Raw genomic sequence first — 23,739 nt, 5'->3', positions numbered from 1 at the left:
GAGGTCCTATGTGCTGTGATCCTGCCACCGGGACACCATTTTGTTCCACTAAAGTCTCGAAGACGCAACCAGAACCACTTAATGAATTCTACAGGCATCCCGTCGATTAACGGTGTATATAGGCCTCTTCATCTTCAGACAAGGCGCACATCACTTATGCTTAAAATTAGGTAAAGGTAAAGGGACCCCTGACCATTAGGTCCAGTCGTGACCGACTCTGGGGTAGTGGCGCTCATCTCGCTTTATTGGCCAAGGGAGCTGGCGTACAGCTTCCGAGTCATGTGGCCAGCAGGACTAAGCCGCATCTGGCGAACCAGAGCAGCACATGGAAACGCCATTTACCTTCCCGCTGGAGTGGTACCTATTTATCTATTTGCACTTTGACGTGCTTTCAAACTGCTAGGTTGGCAAGAGCAGGGACCGAGGAATGGGAGCTCACCCCGTTGCGGGGATTCGAACCTCTAACCTTCTGATTGGCAAGTCCTAGGCTCTGTGGTTTAACCCACAGCGCCACCCGTGTCCCTTTCATTAAAATTAAAGGTAAAGGTAAAGGTACCCCTGCCCGAACGGGCCAGTCTTGACAGACTCTGGGGTTTGTGCGCCCATCTCACATCTAGAGGCCGGGGGCCAGCGCTGTCCGGAGACACTTCCGGGTCACGTGGCCAGCGTGACAACGCTGCTCTGGCGAGCCAGAGCCGCACACGGAACGCCGTTTACCTTCCCGCTGGTAAGCGGTACCTATTTATCTACTTGCCCCCGGGGGTGCTTTCGAACTGCTAGGTTGGCAGGCGCTGGGACCGAGCAGCGGGAGCGCACCCCGCCGCGGGGATTCGAACCGCCGACCTTTCGATCGGCAAGCCCTAGGCGCTGAGGCTTTTAGCCCACAGCGCCACCCGCGTCCCTAATTTCATTAAAATTAATTTCACATAAATTGCAACAGCAGCATTAGCTTGCTTGGGCATGCTCTGCCACAGGACCCTCAGGTTCTAGTCCAGTTTGTGTCCTGGAAATCCAGTTGGTAACTACGCAGTTGCGAAGATGTGTAGCAAGCTACTTTGAGTTTACTTTTCATGAAACAAAACAAGACTAAGAATGCAAATAACAACAACAACAACACAGTGGTCCCTCGGGTTACAAACACCTCAGGTTACAGATGCTTCAGCTTACAAACTCCGCTAACCCGGAAGTAGTACCTTGGGTTAAGAACTTCGCCCCAGGATGAGAACAGAAATTGCGCAGCGGCAGCGGCAGCAGGAGGCTCCATTAGCTAAAGTGGTACCTCAGATTAAGAACGGTTCCAGGTTAAGAATGGACCTCTGGAACAAATCAAGTTTGTAACCCGATGTACCACAGTAAATGATAAAAATTAGCCTGTACTGACTGGTAACAACTTTTTAGGGGTTCAGACTGAAACATATACAAACTGTTTGATTTACCACTGAGCTACAGCCCATTTGCTGAGCTGGGCCGTTGGTCCATCTCACTCTGTACTGCCTACTCTGACTGGCAGCAGCTCTCCCGAAACCCTGCTTCCCAAGATTCTTTTCTTCAGGCAGTGCCTGGGTGGGGTTTCTGCCTTAGGTGTGTCTGTCGGCTGCATCTTTTGGACTCCTCTGTTCCAGGTTTGAGGCCAGATACTTCAGGGCAGGGAAATGTATGCAAACCAGCCAGATTGCTGAGCCCTCTGTAACATCAGATGGAAATATCCACCAACTGACTCATCTTATGCGGCATGACTTTTCATCAGGTGTCCTTCCTGCCCCCAGAGGACGGTAGACTGAATCGTAATTGGGATGCTGGGAAAATCAGGTGTTCACGTTCTGTAAGCAAGTTTCCGGGCAAGGGGGGTAATCTAGATTACTGTATTTTTCACTCTATAGGACATACTTTCCCCCCTCCAAAAATGAAGGGGAAATGTGTGTGCGTCCTATGGAGCGAATGCAGAAGAAGAAGAAGAGTTTGGATTTGATATCCCGCCTTTCACTCCCTTTAAGGAGTCTCAAAGCGGCTAACATTCTCCTTTCCATTCCTCCCCCACAACAACAAACACTCTGTGAGGTGAGTGGGGCTGAGAGACTTGAAAGAAGTGTGACTGGCCCAAGGTCACCCAGCAGCTGCAGGTGGAGGAGCAGAGACGCGAACCCGGTTCCCCAGATTACGAGGCTACTGCTCTTAACCACTACACTACACAGGCTCCTTGGCTTCAGCGATAGCAACGTGAAGCCTCCAAAGCGCAGAGGGAGCGCTCCCTCTGCGCTCCGGAGGCTTTGCGTTGCTTTCGCTGAAGCCTGGAGAGCAAGAGGGGTCGGTGCACAGGCTCTCGCTCTCCAGGCTTCAGGACTAGCTGCCTGAAACCTTCGGAGCACAGCGCGAGGTCCTGCTGTGTTCCACAGGCTTCAGACTCTCTTGGCTTCAGCAAAAGGAACCCGAAGCCTGCGGAGCGCAGTGGGAACTCGCACTGCGCTCCGCAGGCTTCAGGGATCTTTGAGGCTGGCGGTGGGGGAAAGCAGTGCTTCCCCCCACTGCCAGCCCCACAAGCTCGGGGGGGGGGGTCAGCGGGAAGGCTGCTTGCCACCTTTGCGCTGCTCCCCAACCTGGATGCACAGAACACACCTTGTTTTAGAGGGGGAGAACAAGAGAAAAAAAAATCTCCCCCTCTTTGTGCAGTGCCCCTTCAGCGAAGCGGGCAGAGAAATGGAAGGGGCTCCGTTTCTCCTCTGCTTCGCTGAAGGGGCACTGAGCAGATAGGGGGAGATTCCCCCCCCTTGTTCTCCCCCTCTAAAACAAGGTGTGTCCTATGGTCCGGTGCGTCCTATTGTGTCCTATAGAACGAAAAATACGGTATCTCTTCTATTTCGCCAGGCTGGTGAAAGGCCAAGCACCCTGCAGTCTTGGGCAAAAAGGTTGATGAGTCTTTGTAGAGCAGGGTTTCCCAAACTTGGGCCTCCAGCTGTTTTGGGACTACAATTCCCATCATCCCTGACCACTGGTCCTGCTAGCTAGGGATGATGGGATTTGTAGTCCACAACAGCTGGAGACCTAAGTCGGGGACTCCCTGGGCTAGATGGCCATTCCAACTCTACAGTTTTATGACAATGCACCTTAACACATAGCAATTGAGGATTGTAGCCACAAATGGGTCTTTCCTCCATGAATTTGTCCCAATCCTCTCTTTATAAGCCAATCACTGCCTCCTAATCCCTGCTGTAGGAGTTGCAATTCTGTCCCACCTTTCTTCCTCCAATGAGTTTAAATTTGGATTTTATATCCCGCTTTATCACTACCCTAAGGAGTCTCAAAGCGGCTAACAATCTCCTTTCCCTTCCTCCCCCACAACAAACACTCTGTGAGGTGAGTGAGGCTGAGAGACTTCAGAGAAGTGTGACTGGCCCAAGGTCACCCAGCAGCTGTATGTGGAGGAGCGGGGAATCAAACCCGGTTCACCAGATTACGAGTCCACCGCTCTTAACCACTACACCACACTGGCTCTCAAGGAGCTCAAGGTGGCTTTTGCTCCCCCCTCATTTCATCCCACGACAACCCTGCGAGGGTTGGTTACACCAAGAAGCAGTGATGTGGCAGAAATCTAGTGTCCAGGGTTGGAGGCAGCGATACTTCTGAATACCAGTTGCTGGAAACCTCAGGAGAGGGGGCGGTCTTCTGCTTGAATCCTGCTTGCAGACTGTCCATTGGGAGGCATCTGGGCAGCCACTGTGAAAGGACAGTACTGGACTAGATGGTCCATTGGCCTGATCCAGCAGACTCTTCTTATGTTCTTATGATGATCTGGACAGTCTCTCGCTTGGACTACTGCAATGCGCTGAGGTGACTCAGAAACTGCAATTAATCCAGAATGCGGCAGCAAGACTGGTGACTGGGAGCGACCGCCGAGACCATATACAGTGGTACCTCAGGTTACATACGCTTCAGGTTACAGACTCTGCTAACCCAGAAATATTACCTCAGGTTAAGAACTTTGCTTCGGGATGAGAACAGAAATCATGCTCTGGTGGCGCGGCAGCAGCAGGAGGCCCCATTAGCTAAAGTGGTGCTTCAGGTTAAGAACAGTTTCAGGTTAAGAACGGTCCTCCGGAACGAATTAAGTACTTAACCCAAGGTACCACTGTAGTAGTTATTGATTGCATGTCCAAAACACATCCAACTCTCAAGCTGGCTAGCTTTTGGAATAATGGCTATTATTATTATTATCCTGAAAGACCTACATTGGCTCTCAGTACGTTTCCGAGCACAACTCAAAGTGTTGGTGCTGACCTTGAAAGCCCTAAACGGCCTTGGCCCAGTATACCTGAAGGAGCGTCTCCACCCCCATCATCGAGCCCAGACACTGAGGTCCAGCGCCAAGGGCCTTCTGGTGGTTCCCTTGTAGCTAGAAGTGTAGTTACAGGGAACCAAGCAGAGGGCCTTCTTGGTAGTGGCACCCACCCCGTGGAACGCCCTCCCATCAGACGTCAAGGAAATATGCAACTATCATACTTTTAGAAGACATCTGAAGGCAGCCCTGTTTAGGGAAGTTTTTAATGTTTGATTATGACGCTGTATTATGTTTTTAATATTGGAAGCCGCCCAGAGTGGCTGAGGAAACCCAGCCAGATGGGCGGGGTATAAATAAATAAATAAATTAACAACCACCACCAACAGCAGAAAGTTGCCCCTGCCCTTGTCCTCCAAAGAACACCGGGGTCTCCGGATCAAGACTGGTGTCATGCTCTCAAAATGCAACCCTCCACAGCTTTGACAGAGCAGTTGGCCTGTTCTTGTAAGGTTAAATGCAAACAGGCTACTTATGCAAATCCAAAGCACAGGGTTATTTGCCTGAGCGAACCCTGAGCTTTGCATGGAAAAGGGGGAGAGGAGTTTTCTAGCATGGTGCAAATCTGGGAGGTAAGAGGGCTGAGGGGTTTTTTGGGGGTTTATGTTCCCCCGACATAACCCATTTTTTAGGCAGCTTTGTCTTTAAATGTGAACAGAAGTCCATTTCTTTCTTTCTTTTAATTTTATTGACTTGTTAAGCCCCCTCCCCTCCAAAGTACAGACGACAAAGAGGAAGAAAACAAAGAATCTGATATTTAAACCACAAAGAAGGACATCCCGGAAGGGCAAAAATGTGAAGATACAGCAAGGCTCCAAAGGGATCATGAAGTATTAACTCATACAAAGATTCCGCTTACAAATAATAAAGAAATAAAAGTATTCTCCACCTGTGTGTTCCTTTATTACTGAGAATAAAGGCTCTCTATAGTCTTAAAAAAAATGTTAGTGCTTATAGAAAAAAATACAAAACTTAATCTTCCCCTCCTTTTTTTTGTCCAAACTAAGACTTTGATCTAAATACAATAAAAACATAAAGGGGGGGGGGAATCAAGAAAGAGCGCTGGAGAAATAAGGAAATATAATTGTTAAAGGAGAGAGAGAAATAAAATTCAGAAGGTAAGACTTTGAATTCTTCGTTTGCCATATGCAAACAACATTCACTTCATTCACTCAATACCTAACAAAGCCACTTTCTACAAAAAACATCTTCAGTCTTCAAATCCAAAGTCATTATTTTTCTTTTCCATTCAAAGTCTACGGGAGGCTTCCAGTCGTCAAAAAATGTGAACACTGACTTTTCTCTGGTTAAACATGTCATTTCGCCATCTCGGCTAAGTCCTGAACCGGACCATCTCTTGCCTTCACTGTCCCTAGCTTTTAAGGCAGGGCTGGGGGAACTCTGTCCCTCCTGCTGTTGAAGGACTCTGACTCCCATCATCCTGGACCATTGGTTGAGCTGCCAGGGGCTGATGGGAACTGGAGTCCAGTAACATCTGCAGGTGGCACTGTGGGTTAAACCACAGAACCTAGGACTTGCCAATCAGAAGGTTGGCGGTTCGAATCCCCGTGACGGGGTGAGCTCCTGTTGCTCGGTCCCTGCTCCTGCCAGCCTAGCAGTTCAAAAGCACGTCAACGTGCAAGTAGATAAACAGGTACCGCTCCGGCGGGAAGGTAAACGGCGTTTCCTTGCGCTGCTTTGGTTCGCCAGAAGTGGCTTAGTCATGCTGGCCACATGACCTGGAAGCTGTACGGTGGCTCCCTCGGCCAATAAAGTGAGATGAGCGCCGCAACCCCAGAGTCGGTCACGACTGGACCTAATGGTCAGCGGTCCCTTTACCTTTAACATCTGCAGGGGGCCACGTTGGCCAAACCTGAAAAATATAAAGCGGTCAGCACATTGCAGCGAAACGACTGAGGCCTATGTTTTCACTTGATCCATTGAGTCCAATGCCCAGGTCACGGTTCCCCACACCATTCATAAAGGTAAAGGGACTCCTAACCGTTAGGTCCAGTCGCGGACAACTCTAGGGTTGTGGCGCTCATCTTGCTTTACTGGCCGAGGGAGCTGGCGTACAACTTCAGGGTCATGTGGCCAGCATGACTAAGCCGCTTCTGGCGAACCAGAGCAGCGCACGGAAACGCCGTTTACCTTCCCGCCGGAGTGGTACCTATTTATCTACTTGCACTTTGACGTCCTTTCGAACTGCTAGGTTGGCAGGAGCAGGGACCGAGCAATGGGAATTCACCCCGTCGCGGGGATTCGAACCGCCAACCTTCTGATCGGCAAGCCCTAGGCTCTGTGGTTTAGACCACAGCACCACCCACGTCTGGCCCACCCCATGCATAAATGCATGCAAATGAGCTGGTCCTTACCTGCCTCCTATGCAAAGGAGCTAGCGAAAGGCTCTGGCATGTGGCAAGGGGAAGGTCAGAGACATCTTATCCATCTTCTGGCTGGACAGCTGCCGATATGAGGGTGCCATAAAAAAGTGCCCCACCATGCGCTTCACCGGACTGGTGGCAGCCTGCGTCGGTGCCTTGGTGGCTGCCGCGGCCTCAGTAACCACACCCGCTTCCCATTTCCACCTGGCAGGAGATTACATCCTAGGGGGCCTCTTCTCCTTGCACGCAGAAGCTGTGGGCAGGCCCCACCTCAGCCCCGCGCAGGAGGTCCCCATCTGCAAAAAGTATGTACCGGGTATCAGAAATGGGGGAAGGCCAGGGCCGGATTTAGGTCTGATGAGACCTAAAGCTAGTGAAGGTAATTGGGTCCTTTATATGTCCAGCTGTCCTTTGTCAGCAACAAATGGTTGCTGTTTTTGTGTGTTGAATTTATGAATATGAAAGTGTGGTGTAGTGGTTAGAGTGTCGGTCTAGGATCAGGGAGACCAGGGTGCGAATCCCCACCTGGGCATGGAGTTCACTGGGTGACCAGGGCGGGGGGCAGTCACTGTCATCACCTCGCAGGGTGGTTGTGGAGATTAAATTGGGGGAACCATGAGCTTCTTGCAGAAGAGGTGAGATATGCATGCAAATATAATAATAATTCTGAATATCCAGTGCTCAGTCCAGTATACCTGAAGGAGCGTCTCCACCTCCATCGTTCTGCCCGGACAATGAGGTCCAGCACTGAGGGCCTTCTGGCGGTTCCCTCACTGCGAGAAGCCAGGTTACAGGGAACCAGGCAGAGGGCCTTCTCTGTAGTGGCGCCCACCCTGTGGAACGCCCTCCCATCAGATGTCAAAGAGAAAAACAACTACCAGACTTTTAGAAGACATCTGAAGGCAGCCCCGTTTAGGGAAGCTTTTAATGTTTAATAGGTTATTGTATTTTAGTGTCTTGTTGAAAGCCGCCCAGAGTGGCTGGGGAAACCCAGCCAGATGGGCGGAGTATAAATAATAAATAATAAATTATTATTATTATTATTATTATTATTATTATTATTATTAGACCAAATAGGTATCTCAAGCCATTTGCACATGTGGTCATGTAACCACTCCATGTAGGCACCTTATATATAGAAATGAGCAAACCCGTGATATTTGAGGGAGCAGGCTAGCAGGCGGGGCCCATTACTTACATCATAGGAGCCTACATAACAGAAAACACTTGCTGTATGTAGGCTTTATTTATTTTTTATCTTATATTTTGGAAATGTACACCCAGGTTTTTCCCCTTTAATTCCCACCACCCCCAAGAGAGTAGGGCCCTAAGCTATAGCTTGTTTAGCTTATATGTAAATCCGGCACTGGGGAGGGCAGGTCATTTTAGGAATGAAATGAGATTTCGGGTGTGGATTCATAGAAGTGTCTGGGGTACACCCAAGAGCTATATAGTCCAAACCTCTGCAATTCAGGATCCATAGCTAAACAATCTCTGGCAGGTGGCTATCCAATCTCTGCTTAAAAACCACTGGTGAAAAAGAGTCCACCACCTTCCAAGGGAGTCCATTCTACTGTTGGAACAACAACAACAACAACAACAACAACAACAACAACAACAACAACAACAATTTTATTTATATCCCGCCCACCCCAGCCAAAGCTGGGCTCAGAGTGGCTAACAACAATAAAAGTAACACAGCATTCTAAAATCAATTCATTTAAAATCAATTCAAAATCAAATTAATGGAACAGCTCTTTCTACCATATATTTTTCTTCCTGGTCTTTTGTTGGAATCTCCTTCCTTGTGAAGCTGTCGGTTCGGGCCCTGCTCTCCAGAGCAGGAGGAAACAAGCTTGTTCCATCTTCCATGCGGCTTATCCTTTAGATATTTGAAGATATCTCCTCTCAGCTTCCTCTTTCCCATGCTAAACATACCCAGCTCCTTCGACTGTTCCTCATCAGGCTTGGCTTCCCTTGATCATACTGGCCATTCTCCTCTGCACACGTTCCAGCTCGTCAATTTCCTTCTTAAATTGTGGTGCCCAGAACTGGACACAGGACTCCAGGTGTGGAATATGCATCTGGACAGGCTTGCCTGAAGGACAGGAGAGCTGCTGCCAGTCAGTGCAGGCAGCTAGACCATGGGTCTGATGGCTTCTGATCATAGCTGTCAACTTATAGATTTGAAAATAAGGGACCAGCGGCCTCAGAAATAAAGGATCAGCAGCCAAAATAAGGGATCAACAATTACTTTGATAAAATACATATTTTGTTGCGTGCAAATGGCTTTAGATACCTATTAGGTCCTATAAATTACCATATAGCATATATTCAACACAAAAAACAGCAAAAAATTGTTGTTGACAAAGCACAGCTGGACATAGAAAGGGCCCCATTACCTTCAGTAGCTTATTTAAGGGACATCATCAATAAGGGGCAGCAGTGGGACATGGCCCTGGGATAAGGGACTGTCCCGCCAAATAAGGGACACTTGACAGCTATGCTTCTGATGTTCTTGTGTTTCACATTTTTTAACGATGCTTGCTGGAATCCTTTTAAAGAAGAGCAGGCAACTCAACCGGAGCTTTGCCCGGCCTCCCCGGTCCAGAGCTGGCCCTCAGTGCATCGCCTCTCACTCCTCTCCCAGGTACAATCTGAAAGTCGTGAGCTACAGCTACCTCCAAGCTATGCGCTACGCGGTAGAAGAGATCAACAAAGCCAGCGCCCTCCTGCCACGGGTGCGGCTGGGCTACGAGATGGTGGACGTCTGCTACCTCACCAACACCATCCATCCGATCTTATACTTCCTCTCCAACAACCGCTCCCTGCTGGATATCAAGACCAACTACACGCAGTACCGCCCGAGGGTGATAGCCGTCATCGGGCCAGACTCCTCTCAGGCAGCGGTGACAGCCGCTTTCCTCTTGAGCCAGTTCCTCGTCCCACAGGTAAAGTTGGTGGCCCTCCTTGGCAGGAGCAGGGAACCGCGGGCCCCAGGGGTGGAATGTGGCCCCTCACACCTCAACCTCAGGCCCTTGGAAGCCTCCCAAGGCCACGCCTCCTCTCCACAAGCCACGCCTCTGGCTGGCCCGGAGTCATTCTCTCAGTATTTTCACCTGGCTGGAATTATGTATATCCTCTAAAAGTTCACTGATGAAAATAGGGATGTCCTGTTTAATAATAATAATAATAATAATAATAATAATAATAATACCCACCCATGTGACTGGGTTTCCCCAGCCACTCTAATTTGCACATATTACCAGCTTACTTAGCTTTGACTTCCCTCCCACCCTGCTATGGTTCATTTCATTTTTCCTTTACTGCTGCATATTCTAACTACCGTATTTTTTGCTCCATAAGACTCACTTTTTCCCTCCTAAAAAGTAAGGGGAAATGTGTGTGCGTCTTATGGAGCGAATGTAGGCTGCGCAGCTATCCCAGAAGCCAGAACAGCAAGAGGAATTGCTGCATTCACTGCACAGCGATCCCTCTTGCTGTTCTGGCTTCTGAGATTCAGAATATTTTTTTTCTTGTTTTCCTCCTCCAAAAACTAGGTGTGTCTTATGGTCTGGTGCGTCTTATAGAGCGAAAAATACGGTACTTCTTGTTCTTTCTTTTCCAGTTTTCTCCTCCACCTGCAGTCCAACTGCTCAGTTTATTCCAACCTTGCTAACATTTTGTTATTTACAATAATTTTTCAAGTATTCCACAATTCCCCCCCTCCACTCTTCTTTAAAAACTCTTTCTTCCTAACCTCTCATTCTGCTAGTTTAAGATAGCAGTTTCTACATATTCCATCAGTTTCATCTGCTAGTCCTGCTTTGCTGGTGCTGTTCCCTCCTATGCCGTTCTCTTCTTTGGTTGCCCTGAGGGTGACTCAGCTCTCCTTCATAGCTGTCAACCGTCTCTTATTTGGTGGGAAAGTCCCTTATCCCAGCGCCGTGTCCCGCTGCTGTCCCTTATTGATGATGTCCCTTAAATTCCCCGGGTTTCCAAGGAAGCAGCTCCTCTCCCTCCCTCCCTGCCTTCCAGGGAGGAGGGAGGTTCCAACTGTGTTGCTTGGCTGCGTTGCTCACCCAATAAGGAGTCTAAGAACGACTGGGGGGTGAAGCTTGCATGCCTTGTGCCAATCAAATTGGCTGCGTTGCCTGGGGACTCGCCTTTGCTCAGCGCTTCCCAGCAGAGAGGTGACGGTGGTTTCCCTTGTTGCATCCCCTTTCCCGGGTTGCTGCGCTGTGGGAACCACCGCTTGAGGCTTTGTTTGGCTGCTGGTTGACTAAAATCCCTTATTTTGGCTGCTGATCTCTTATTTTCGAGGCTGCTGGTCCCTTATTTTCAAATCCGTAAGTTGACAGCTATGCTCTCCTTCCACTCCAGATCACCTACAGCGCCACCACCGAGTTCCTGGGCAACCCCAAGATCTTCCCGGTGGCTTTCCGCACCATCCCAAGCGCCGAGCAGCAGATCGCTGTCATGCTCCAGCTCCTGAAACACTTCAAGTGGAACTGGTTCATTGTCCTTGCCAGCGACGACGACTACGGCCAACAAAACCTGCAGCTGTTGCGAGCCCAGGCCACCCAAGGCTGCATTGCCTTCCAGGAGACCATCCCGGTCCAGGGAAAGGATCCTCACGATTCAGGCAACAGCACAGAGGAGTGGATCAGCAGTATTGTGACCAAAATCAGCAGGAGCACGGCCAAAGTGGTGATCATCCTCAGCCTGGAACTGCCTCTCCCCACGTTCTTCAGGGAGGTCATCCGCCAGGAGATGACGGACGTCGTGTGGATCGGCGCAGAGGCCTGGTCCATTGACCCGACCACCCATGGCGTCGCCAACATCTCGAGTGTGGGCACCATCTTTGGCGTGGCCGTGCAGGATGTGCCCGTCCCTGGGATGGACGACTTCCGCGTCAGGGGTCCGTCCCACCCGGGGGAAGGCGGTGAAGGCCAGGCCGCCTCCGGCGCGGCAACGTGCAACCAGGAATGCGATGACTGTCTGGCGGAGGCTTGCTCCTACGACAAGAGCCTCCGGGGCACAGGGGACCGCATCAACTTCAACGTCTACTCGGCCGTTTACGTGGTCGCGCACGCCTTGCACCTGCTGCTAAGATGCAGCGCCACGAGATGCGACCGGCGGGAGATTTATCCATGGGAGGTGAACTCCCGCATCAATGCCACATGGCTGGGGAGGGAGGGAATGTACCGTATTTTTTGCTCCCTCCTAAAAAGTAAGGAAGGGATGCAGGTGGCGCTGTGGGTAAAACCTCAGTGCGTAGGACTTGCCAATCGTATGGTCGGCGGTTCGAATCCCCATGGCGGGGTGAGCTCCCGTCTTTCTCCCGTCTTTCGGTCCCAGCTCCTGCCCACCTAGCAGTTCGAAAGCACCCCTAAGTGCAAGTAGATAAATAGGTACCGCTTTATAGTGGGAAGGTAAAAGGCATTTCCGTGTGCTGCGCTGGTGCTGGCTCGCCAGAGCAGCTTCGTCACGCTGGCCACGTGACCCCGAAGTGTCTTCGAACAGTGCTGGCTCCCGGCCTCTTAAGTGAGATGAGCGCACAACCCTAGAGTCGGACACGACTGGCCCGTACGGGCAGGGGTACCTTAAAAAGTAAGGGGAAATGTGTGTGCGCCTTATGGAGCGAATGCAGGCTGCGTAGCTTTCCCAGAAGCCAGAACAGGAAGAGGGATCGCTGCTTTCGCGGGGCAGCAATCCCTTTTGCTGTTCTGGCTTTTGAGATTCAGAATATTTCCCCCCCTGTTTTCCTCCTCCAAAACCTAGGTGTGTCTTATGGTCTGGTACGTCTTATAGAGCAAAAAGTACGGTATTCATGGAGGCCTGACCAAAGGCGGGAGGCTGCAAGACACGGTTGTTTAGGGTTGGATGGAGAAAATGAGGCCAGGGAGCCAGCTGAGGCCATCCAGACCTCTTTATCTGGCCTCTGGGGGTCCTTACAGGCTGTGCCCCGTCCCAAAACCACCCCCCCGCCCCAGGGCCCTACCCCCTCACTGGCCCTGACTTGCCCAGTGGACGGAGGATAGAGAGGGATGATGAACGTGAGTGTAGAAATTTGCCTACCAAAGAAAAATTTGAACCAAATTTTGCCTCTGGTTCCGCAAGTGACTACGGCTGGGCGATTATCTGGTTTTCAACAATGCAATATGTCACCAGGTAAACATTGCGACATAACCAATGTATCACGGTGTCTGAAATAAGGATGGAGCTATGTACTGTAGAGGCATTGGCTGGCTTCACGGTTTCCCCCCATGCTGTGATTTTTTGCACACAAACACAAAGACGCATCATGATTCACAATATATTCCCAGGTTAAAGATTACAAAACTGGTATCATGATATGGAGTTGAAACCAATTTTGGACGATATACCTTGCCCAACCCTAACACATGCCGTGAGTCACAATATATTCCCAGGTCAAAAATTACAAAGCTGATATCATGATAATGGACTTGAAACCAGTTTTGGACGATATATCGCCCAGCCCTACCAATGACCCCAGTAAGGAGACCCAGGAGGAAATGCAGCCTTCCAGCTACAAATAAAAAAAACCCCTTTCCAACAGTCTGCCATCATTCCAGGGCCACTGGGCACAATCAGTTGGGTCAACTACTGGAATGACCCCATGTGGGTGGTGCTGTTTTGGCTACCTAAGCGACAGCACTCAATGCTGAACATTGAAACTAGAGGGAGAGGTAGAGCCTGGGCAGGGACTGGCCCTTTGGGGTCAGCTGACAGAATGCTAAGTGGGCGCCCCTGGTACTGCAGCACAGGGGGCACCCTTGAGGTAACAAAAAAATGACATAGGGTGCTTCTATGGGGGTCACTCGCTTGCTGCATCTGCAAAAGTAGATTCAGGGAGGGCGGTGGTGGTTGTAGTGTGGTTTTGAGGCCTGAGCTCAAAATGGCTTGCCATCACCGCACAAACAATGCCTCTCTCCTCGTGTCGTAGCTGCTGAAGGAGATGCACAAGGTAAACTTCACCCTGCTGAAGACCGTGATCAACTTTGACCAGAAAGGAGACCCACCGAACGGTTTCGAGGTCATACAGTGGCAATGGAACGTTCCCGGCCAGCCTTTCAAGAAGATTGCTTCCTATAATTCGTTGCAGGGAAGGCTCGAAGTCAACGAGAAAATCATCACCTGGCACACCGCAAACAACACAGTGAGTAGCGTCTCAAGGGACTCCCATGGCTGCCCTGCGCCGGACAGTCCGTTCCACCTCCGAGGTCTTCTTCCTGTTGTGGAATGAACTCAGTGGGTACTTCCTAGATACAAGGGTCTTCTTAGTGGTGGTGGGAACTTCCATCGAGACCTGGCATTGTATCTCAAGGTTGGGGGGTGGGACATCTGTGGCTAGGTGTTGTTGGGCTCCAACTCCCACCAGTCCCAGCCAGTATGGTCAATGGTTACGGAAGATGATGGGACCTAGAGTCCAGCAACCCATGGGAGGGAGGCAGCAGCAGGCAGAGTTGTGGTGGAGGTAGTCTGGGGCAATAAAGACAAGGGATTGCCTAATACAGAGATGGGCAACTTGTGGTCCTTCAGACGTCCTTAGACTACAACTCCCATCAATCCCAGTGTGGATGGCCAGTAGTCAGGGATGATGCTGGGAGCTGTGGTTGAACAACCTTTGGAGGGCCACAGGCTCCACCCACCTCTGATTGAGAACTTCAAATGTCCAAAATGGGGATTTCAGGGAGTTTTGGTAAGCTGGCGGAGGTTTTGTTCTAACTGAAGCTTCTGGACAATTTTCAAGGACTGCACCCACTGACCCCTGACCCCCAAAATTGCAACAGTCTAATCTGGAAGGGTCCAGGCCACAAATGACCATGGACTAGGGTTGCCATATTTCAAAGTCTCAAAAAAATTGAGGTTTTAAAAAAGGAAGTTTGCAAAAATCTACACTTCCAACATAGGTTGACGTGCGTCTGGGTTTTCCAAGACATTATAGCGATTTCCGCCTGGATACTATTTCCGACTGGCTATGTCCAGGAAATTCTGGATGTATGGACAATATTGACCATCACTTTCTAGGGAAGGTCTACAGCTTGATATCTGCTTGGAGATCTGAGGTGTTAATGGAAAAATCCGAGGGCTCTCTTGGACAAAACAAAGACACCAACCAGGATAACTTGGAGCAAAACAGCAGCCTGTAGGCTTGGCCTTTATTGAACTGTTGCAACAGGGTATTCCCCTCACTCGCAGGAGAGAGGAAAAGACCCAGAACAATGGGCTGCAAGACCTTATAAAAACTTCTGAAATTCCCCTCCTCTAGCTCAAGCCCACCCCCAGAAACATCATGCATACATTACAGAAAGGAGGGGTTGAGGGAGGAGTTGTGGTGGTAACCTGAGTGTCCTGTCGCCCAGCTGGTTCCTCCTTTCCCCCTCCCCATGAGTACTTTCCAGGTGACAATGGGGAGTTTGCAGTTTCCTGCCCCCAGAGGGAAGATCTGATCATTGTCCTTTGTTTCAGCCTGTGGTGAATCCACTGTTCTTTGTGATTTTGATTGTCTTCTGTCTGGGATTATCAGGGTTGACATAGCAACTGGGCAGGGCTCCTGTGGATGTGCTGGGATGGTGTAGGGATTATGGCTGACCAGAAACCAAACCACCCCCCTTTGATAGTCCTTGTCACATGGAGTAAAAAAATGGAACAGTGCAAATCCGATGTATGGTTGATTTTCTATGAATTTATAACAGAAATGTGGCATATGTAGTGTGTGAGTGTGAGTGTGTGTGAAGTTTGTGCAAACAGAATGATTGGGGTGGGGGGGTTCCTGCTACAGAGGCTCAACCCCCAACAGAGCTATCAGAATTGTCTCCTACCCAAAACCCTGAGGAAGCTGCCTGAAGATCATTGCTCCACTCAGCTCAACACTTCCTGCACTGACCGGCAACAGTTCTCCTGGGTTCCAGGCAGAGAGTCCTTCCTGGCCCTACTTGGAGGTGCCAGCGATTGATGCAGGCTTTCTGCATGAAAGGCAGGAGCTCTGCAACTCAGCTCCGGTCCTTCCCTATAATTTGCTAACTTACCAATATGCTTTAGGGTAATGCAAACAAGTCCATAGAAATCTCAGTTCGCCCCTTCTGATAGATATCTGCACCAGGCGGGTCCCACAACTTGTTTACATTGGCTCAAGACTGCCACCTTGTGCCTGTTTGGAGGTTAACTCCTTGAGGCGTCCCTGCATAGAGCTTTGTCTTTGATAGACAGATATAATAATCACCCCGGCTTTTTGTTTTTTGTCATTTTGAAAATGTCTACAGTGCATGTAAAGGGGATGAAATTGGGCACAGAGCTAACGAAGGATACCAGGGCTGATGAGAGCTGTAGTTGCAAGTATTTTGAGGGTACCAGGTGGATGAAGGCTGTTTCAAGACATAGAATTGTAGATTTGGAAGGGCCATCTAGGGCCATCTAGTCCAACCCCCTGCAATACAGGAATCTTTTGCCCAACGTGGGACTTGAACTCACAACCCTGAGATTAAGAGTCTTATGCTTTACCTGCTGAGCTATCGGGAAAAGGGTCCTTACAAACAGGTGGAGGTGTTCTGTTAGGTACCGATGTCCGAATCCCCACAGAGCTTTGTAAGTGAAGAAACACCTTGGATCGGGCCTAGAGATGAACTGGAAGCCAGGGGAAGATTGCCTGGCCTAATGTGACGTTCCAAACATTAGATAAAGGTAAAGGACCCCTGGAAGGTTAAGTCCAGTCAAAGGCGACTATGGGGTTGCGGTGCTCATCTTGCTTTCAGGCTGGGGGAGCTGGCATTTGTCCAGAGACAGCTTTCCGGGGCATGTGGCCAGCAGGACTAAACTGCTTCTGGTGCAACGGAACACCGTGATGGAAGCCATAGTGCACGGAAACACCGTTTACCTTCCCGCCACAGTGGTACCTATTTATCTACTTGCACTGGTGTGCCTTCAAACTGCTAGGTTGGCAGGAACTAGGACAGAGCAACGGGAGTTCACCCCATCACAGGGATTCGAACCTCCAACCTTCTGATCGGCAAGCCCAAGAGGCTCGGTGGTTTAGACCACAGCGCCAGCCGCATCTGTTTTTGGTTTGTTCCTGATTTTTATCTTTCGATTATATCCAAGAATTGTGGTTTTTTTGCTGTTATTAATTCTTTGTAAATTGTTTTAAGGGTGGTTGTTTTGTTTTTTGTTTTTTGTTTTACAATCGCGGGGATTTGAACCGCATCAATTTGACACTATACAAAGGAAAGCGCACAGCTAAACTACTCCAGGATCACTGCCAGAGAGGCAGTTATCCCGTTGCTCGGTCTCTGCTACTGCCAACCTAGCAGTTCGAAAGCACGTCAAAGTGCAAATAGATAAATAGGTACCGCTCCGGCGGGAAGGTAAACGGCGTTTCCGTGTGCTGCTCTGGTTCGCCAGAAGCAGCTTAGTCATGCTGGCCACATGACCCAGAAACTGTACGCCGGCTCCCTCGGCCAATAAAGCGAGATGAGCGCCGCAACCCCAGAGTCGGCCATGACTGGACCTAATGTCAGGGGTCCCTTTACCTTTACCTTTAAACTATCTGGAGATGCCGTTAAGACCCTGCACTTCTCGAGCCGTGTCTTAAACACATCACTGGGAATGAAATTCCAAGGAACTCAACAAATAAATGTAACTGACTGAAATTGACAATTTTCCTGGTGGCAACCCTTGGCATCATGGACGGGCTTACAAACAGAAGACCCTCTGCTCTGGAAGATGTTAGAGGGTCTTCCTGTAGGAAGGAAGATTCCGATTTATCACCATGATAAAATAAATAATAAAAATTGTGTGTGTGTGTGTGGGGGGGGGGGGATGAACAGCAAAAGGGGAGCAAAAGTTTGAGCTGGCTAATTTGCGCGATTGACATTCAAAGGTCTTGGCATTAGCCTTGTTAGAAATCCCCCCCCCCCGGCCACAAAAACTGAAAGCCTTTGGAGTGTCTAGCAAAAAAGACAGTTTTTTGGGTTTTTTGGCAGTACGCTTTGTTTATGAATAAGGTGGCATATAAACAGTTTCTCCTATTTATGCTATAGTATGGTTTAGAAGAACATACAATAGTTAAGATACAACACACCCAAGAATTTTATATATTTATCAGATTTATATACCGCCTTTTGTCACCTGATCTCAGGGCTGTTCACAGGATAAACAGACAAGATAAAAAACACAAGTCAATAGTTAAAATAAAAACAAAAACACACAATAACCGCCCCTTCCAAAAACACATTTAAAATGCTGTAAAATATTAATCAGCCTTATAAGACAAAGAAACAAAAATACAAATACAAAATACAAATTAATATATAACACTTAAGAATTTTATTTTATTTTATTGCTATAATTGTATCCGTAGTCATATGGTGTGCACATGATAAGAAAGCAAGGGAATTAAGATTAACATTTTTGTTTGTTTCATTTTTGTTTATTTCACCCCACACACTGCAGTGTTTCCTTTTGCAAGCATGCTGTGCAACGCCCTTCTATTTTCTCTCTCCTTCCTATCTTTCTTACTTCTGTAAATCCTCACTTTCCTCATAATGTTAAAATGTCAACACACACACACACACACACACACACACACACACAGAGTATGTATATAAATGGTGAGCAAATCACGTATAATTCTCACGCTCTCTCCTTTGCAGGCTCCTCAGTCCATCTGCTCAGAGCAATGCGAGGCGGGACATAAGAAAAAATTGATCGGGATGCTCACCTGCTGTTTTGAGTGTGTGCAGTGTAAGGCCGGGACCTTTCTCAACAGCAGCAGTAAGTTTCTGAATACCACTTGCTGGAAACCACAGGAAGCAAGAGCTGCTGTTGTGTGCAGGTCCTATTTGTAGGTTTCCTTTTGGCAGCGCATCTGGGTGGCTGCTGTGAAAACAGGATGCTAGAGTGTAGGAATCCCCATCTAACAATAGCAATAGCAATAGCAATAGCAATAGCAATAGCAATAGCAATAGCAATAGCAATAGCAATAGCAATAGCAATAGCAATAACAATTTATTATTTGTACCCCGCCCGTCTGGCTGGGTTTCCCCAGCCACTCTGGGCAGCTTCCAGCAAAATATTAAAATACAATAATTTATCAAATATTAAAGGCTTCCCCAAACAGGGCTGCCTTCAGATGTCTTCTAAAAGTCAGATTGTTGTTTATTTCCTTGACATCTGATGGGAGGGCATTCCACAGGGCAGGTGCCACTACCGAGAAGGCCCTCTGCCTGGTCCCCTGTAACTTCGCTTCTCCCAGTGAGGGGACTGTTAGAAGGCCCTTGGCGCTGGACCCAGGAGTGTACAAAAGGGGGGGGAGGGGGGTCACCCTGGGCACCACTCAGGGGTATGTGTGACAAGATGGCCCGCTGCCCCCCCAGCTGTAGAGCGGCCAAGGGCATGCACGCAGTTAGTATGGGCGCCGCCCGGACAGCGTCCGTACGGACTGCCGCTCTTGTGCACCGTCAATATGGGTATCCGTATGGGCTGCTGCTCGCACGATGACCGTATGGGCTGCAGCGTATGCGCAGTCCGTGTGGATGTTGCACGTGCGCTGCCAAGTGGTTCGCCCCGCCCCTCGGCGTCCCGCCCCGGGTGCTAGAGAAGGTTCTTCCTCCACCACTGGCTGGACATCAGTGTCTGGGCTGAACGATGGGGGTGGAGACGCTCCTTCAGGTATACTGGATCGAGGCCGTTTAGGGCTTTAAAGGTCAGCACCAACACTTTGAACTGTGCTCAGAAACGTACTGGGAGCCAATGTAGGTCTTTCAGGACCGGCATTATGTGGTCTCAGTGGCTGCTCCCAGTCACCAGTCTAGCTGCTGCATTCTGGATTAGTTGTAGTTTCTGGGTCATCTTCATCCGGCCTGATCCAGGAGGGCTCTTCTTATGATCTTATGTCTACCATCAGAGTTTGTGTGGGTGGTAGATATGGGGAAAAGCCTGCCACCCACTCTGCTTTTAGCTTAGAGAAAAGGCAAGTCAGTGATGTTAGTGGTCTATAAAATGATGCGTGGCCTGGGAAAAGCAGGTGGAAAAAATGGTTTCCCTCCCTCTCTCATAACACTAGACGGCAGTGCCAACTTGGCCCCACAAATGTGTGTGCCCGGGGCCACAGGTGCTATGCAGCATACATGGCCCTGGCACTGAAATTTGTGGGTGCCTGGCCCTTTTGTGGGTAATTTTGTGGGTGCTCAGGCACTCAGGACCCCAGGGAGTTGGCGCCTATGACACTTGAAACTGTGACTTGTAAGAAACCCAGGGCATTTTGGGAAATGATATATGGTGAGATAAAAAAGATGTTCAAAGTGATAATACAAAACAACAGCAACCCTGAAGCTTTTCTCTTAGGGATTATAGGGTCCAGGGCTGCATTAAAGTCTTTGTAGACCATTGGCACTCTTATAATCGTAACGCCCCCTGCCCATCCCTCCAATATTAGATCTACAGATAAATATGTACATTGTATAGGCACCATAGTCATAGATCCAAGTACACGAGAATTCTGCTACAACCTGCCCAGTAGCAGTTGTGAGAGAAGGAGACCCATGGCTTTTCAGCTCTGTGAGCAAGTCAGAAGATCTCTCCTGGTGGAGCTCTAAACATTTAGCATGCCTAATGGAAAAACCAGACCCAGCCAGAGGATCTACAACGGAAGCTAAAGCTTCTTAAACAGGGGTCAGCAAACTTTTTCAGCAGGGGGCCGGTCCACTGTCCCTCAGACCATGTGGTGGGCCGGACTATATTTTTTTGGGGAGAAATGAACAAATTCCTATGCCCCACAAGTACAGTAACCCAGAGCTGCATTTTAAATAAAAGCACACATTCTACTCATGTAAAAACAGCAGGCAGGCCCCACAAATAACCCAGAGATGGATTTTAAATAAAAGGACACATTCCACGCATGTAAAAACATGTTGAATCCTGGACCGTCCACAGGCTGGATTGAGAAGGTGATAGGGCCACATCTGGCTCACGGGCCTTAGGTTGCCTACCCCTGTCTTAACAAACAAATGCAAATGCAGAATAATAATAATAATCAGGGAATTTCTGCGTTCAGAGAGCATCCTCTTTAGTATTGAAACATACATGACACAACATAAATCTGCAGCAAGACTGAGAGAAAAATTCACTGCAAACAACTAAACAGAATATCCGCCCAACGCCACAGAGTGAAATATGACAAAGGAAGGTCAGCTAGATAAATTCCACCTTTTAAAATGGTTTATAATTGGGCCGAAGATGGTCAGTTCACTTTTCCCAGTCACCACCCATCCATCAACCAACCTTTTTGTTGGACAAAGCAATCCAATTAAATTTCCAGCCCCTGATACAGTGACAACTTAACTTTGACTGACTATGTGTGTCTGTGGTGTGTGTCCTTTTTTGGTCGGCAGACAGTTTCACCTGCCAGAAATGTCCGCTGGACATGTGGTCGGAACCCGGCAAAGAAGAGTGCTTCACGAAACAGCTGCTCTACATCCACTGGGGCGACGCCACCTCCATCGTCCTCCTTTCTCTCTCGACCCTTGGCCTCCTGGCGACCTTGTGGACCTTGGCCCTCTTCACCCGCCACTCTGCCACGCCGGTGGTGAAGTCTGCTGGGGGCCGCCTCTGCTTTCTGATGATCGCCTCCCTGGCCGCTGGTTTCTGCAGTGCCCTCTTCTTCGTGGGCCGGCCGACGGAGCTGGTTTGCTTCGGCCGCCAAACGGTCTTCAGCCTCTGCTTCACCACCTGCATTGCCTGCATCACTGTCCGCTCCTTCCAGATCATCTGCGTCTTCAAGATGGCCGCCCAGCTGCCTCGGGCCTACGATGCCTGGCGGAAGTACGATGGGCAGAGGGTCTTTGTCGCCGTCGTCTTGGTCATCAAGATCTTCATTGTAGCGCTCAATATCTACTTCAACAAGCCGGTACCCTTCCGAACCCGGGTGAGCGACGACCCGGCCATACTCATCTTGATGTGCAACCAGGACTACCGCGCCACCATGGTCTTCAACAATGCCTTTGACATGAGTTTGTGTTTCCTTTGCTTTTGCTTTGCCTACATGGGGAAGGCCTTGCCGAAGAGCTACAATGAAGCCAAATACATCACCTTGTGCATGACGGGCTATTTTGGTTCCTGGGTGGCTCTCTTCCTTGTCATGTCCATTTTCGAAGGGTTCGTGGTGATTGTCTTTGAAGCGGCCACCGTCCTGTCCAACTTGTTCAGTATCTGCGTGGGCTACTTTGGCCCCAAATGTTACATCCTTTTCTTTCACCCGGAGCGCAATACGACCGCCTTCTTCCAGGATGCCATTCAAAGCTACACCATGAGGCAGGAGTAATTCCAGAGCCTCGTGGAATGAAATGGACACCTGTTGATTTGTACATTGCTGCTCGGAGAGAAGGTTGTGTGGCGAGTTCCCACCCCCACCCCAGTGGAAATAAAGACACATGACACAATTATTAAGGTTAATGGGCTAAATAAGGCCACAACTTTATTGGTTACAGGTGATGAGCGGTATTGCCTTAGGCATTGGTCCTAACCGACTATCCGGCTTCAGCCTGTCTGCTTGAAGTCCGGGAAGGGTTAACCACCAGTAGGGGGAGTCCTGCTGATGCACATCAACTAGGAACTCCCCCGGGGTCACCGTTCAGGGGTGTGCCTTAGGCCCTCACCTCCATAGGCTTCGGACAGGACCACGCCCCCCGGAATCCTTTATCGGACTATCCTTCAATATACGGGGCAGGTGATGGCGTTACCTCTCCTCTTCCATCTATAGAACTATACCAATGCCTAACTGCCAATACCCAGAAAGTTGTGATGATTTGCTATGAGGTAGGCGAAAACCAAGTGGCTGGTGCCAATTTGACAAGTTGAAAAATTCCTACCAGGCCCCTCAACGGCGACCAACCAAGGTCCATAGCAAGGTCAAGGAACGAAAACCTTAAAGGGCGGGAGGGTGGGAAACAGGAACAGCTGATAGGTGGGAAAAGAGGGAGATCCCCGGCCACGCCTGCGTTAAACAGGGCAGGCCATGCCCCCAGAGCTGGCCGATTGGCTGGCCAGGGGGTGACACGGCTGGGGATTCTCTCAATCGCGTGGGGGCTGGGGCTGTGACGCCCGCAATCTGCAGGGCAGAAGTGGCTTTTGTTCACTCTTCCTTCCTTGTCACTTGTTCTTTGGTGAAGCTGATTCTAGATGAGCAAATGGAAAGGACTTCTTCACACAGAGTAGGGTTAAACCTGTGGAACTCACTGCTGTAAGATGCGGCTATCAATTCGGGGTTATAGAATAATAGAAGCATGGAATTGTAGGGACCCCAAGGGCTGTCTAGTCCAACTCCCTGCAATGCAGGAAACTCAACTGAAGCATCCATGACCGATGGAGTGGACTTTGATGAAGGAGATGTGCATGTTGTGTAGGTTTGCATATGTATAAAGTGCTTCACCACCTGAGGCCATCGAAGCAGTGAACCAGATATAAAATATAACACCAATTCTAAAAACAATCAAATCTGTTTCTGCAAACTGTAAAAACAATAACCACATTCCCATGTGCCCCAACTGCTCCACCTCCCAAATAAAGCAATTCCTACAGATACTACAACTAATCCAGAATGTGGCAGCTAGACTGGTGACTGGGAGCGGCCACTGAGACCATATAACACTGGTCCTGAAAGGCCTACGTTGGCTCCCAGTACATTTCCGAGCACCTTGAAAGCCCTAAATGGCCTTGGCCCAGTATACCTGAAGGAGCATCTTCACCCCCGTCGTTCAGCCCGGACACTGAGGTCCAGCTCACCTGAGTGACTATACCATCTCTAGACGACATCTGAAGGCAGCCCTGTAGATCAGGCACCCCCAAACGCGGCCCTCCAGATGTTTTGGAACTACAATTCCCATCATCCCTGACCACTGGTCCTGTTAGCTAGGGATGATGGGAGTTGTAGTCCCAAAAACATCTGGAGGGCCGCGTTTGGGGATGCCTGCTGTAGATGGAATCCTTTAAATGTTTCATTATGTT

The 23,739-nt window shown here is 49.4% G+C and overlaps 1 protein-coding gene across 1 annotated transcript; it reads left to right on the top strand.

Moving 5' to 3' along the window:
- The first annotated feature begins 9,394 nt into the window (after positions 1-9,394).
- TAS1R2 (taste 1 receptor member 2) lies at positions 9,395-22,762 on the top strand. Its single transcript, XM_082230003.1, has 5 exons — positions 9,395-9,665; positions 11,098-11,874; positions 13,685-13,897; positions 18,390-18,510; positions 21,129-22,762. The coding sequence occupies exons 1-5, from the start codon at positions 9,405-9,407 to the stop codon at positions 22,055-22,057; spliced, it is 2,301 nt and encodes a 766-aa protein (XP_082086129.1). The 5' UTR covers positions 9,395-9,404; the 3' UTR covers positions 22,058-22,762.
- The last annotated feature ends 977 nt before the right edge of the window (positions 22,763-23,739 follow it).

This window comes from Podarcis vaucheri, assembly GCF_965113315.1.
Source record: "Podarcis vaucheri genome assembly, chromosome: 7".
NCBI classification, from domain to species: domain Eukaryota; kingdom Metazoa; phylum Chordata; class Lepidosauria; order Squamata; family Lacertidae; genus Podarcis; species Podarcis vaucheri.
This window is presented reverse-complemented; position numbering and strand designations above follow the sequence as displayed.

What these genes read in the sequence shown, in the direction of transcription:
- TAS1R2 (XM_082230003.1), top strand. Translation starts at nt 9,405, where the DNA reads ATGCGCTACGCGGTAGAAGAGATCAACAAAGCCAGCGCCCTCCTGCCA. An exon ending in GGGAGATTTATCCATGGGAG is followed by an intron (nt 11,875 to 13,684) that starts GTGAACTCCCGC and finishes CTCGTGTCGTAG; the next exon opens with CTGCTGAAGGAGATGCACAA. An exon ending in GGCACACCGCAAACAACACA is followed by an intron (nt 13,898 to 18,389) that starts GTGAGTAGCGTC and finishes TCTCCTTTGCAG; the next exon opens with GCTCCTCAGTCCATCTGCTC.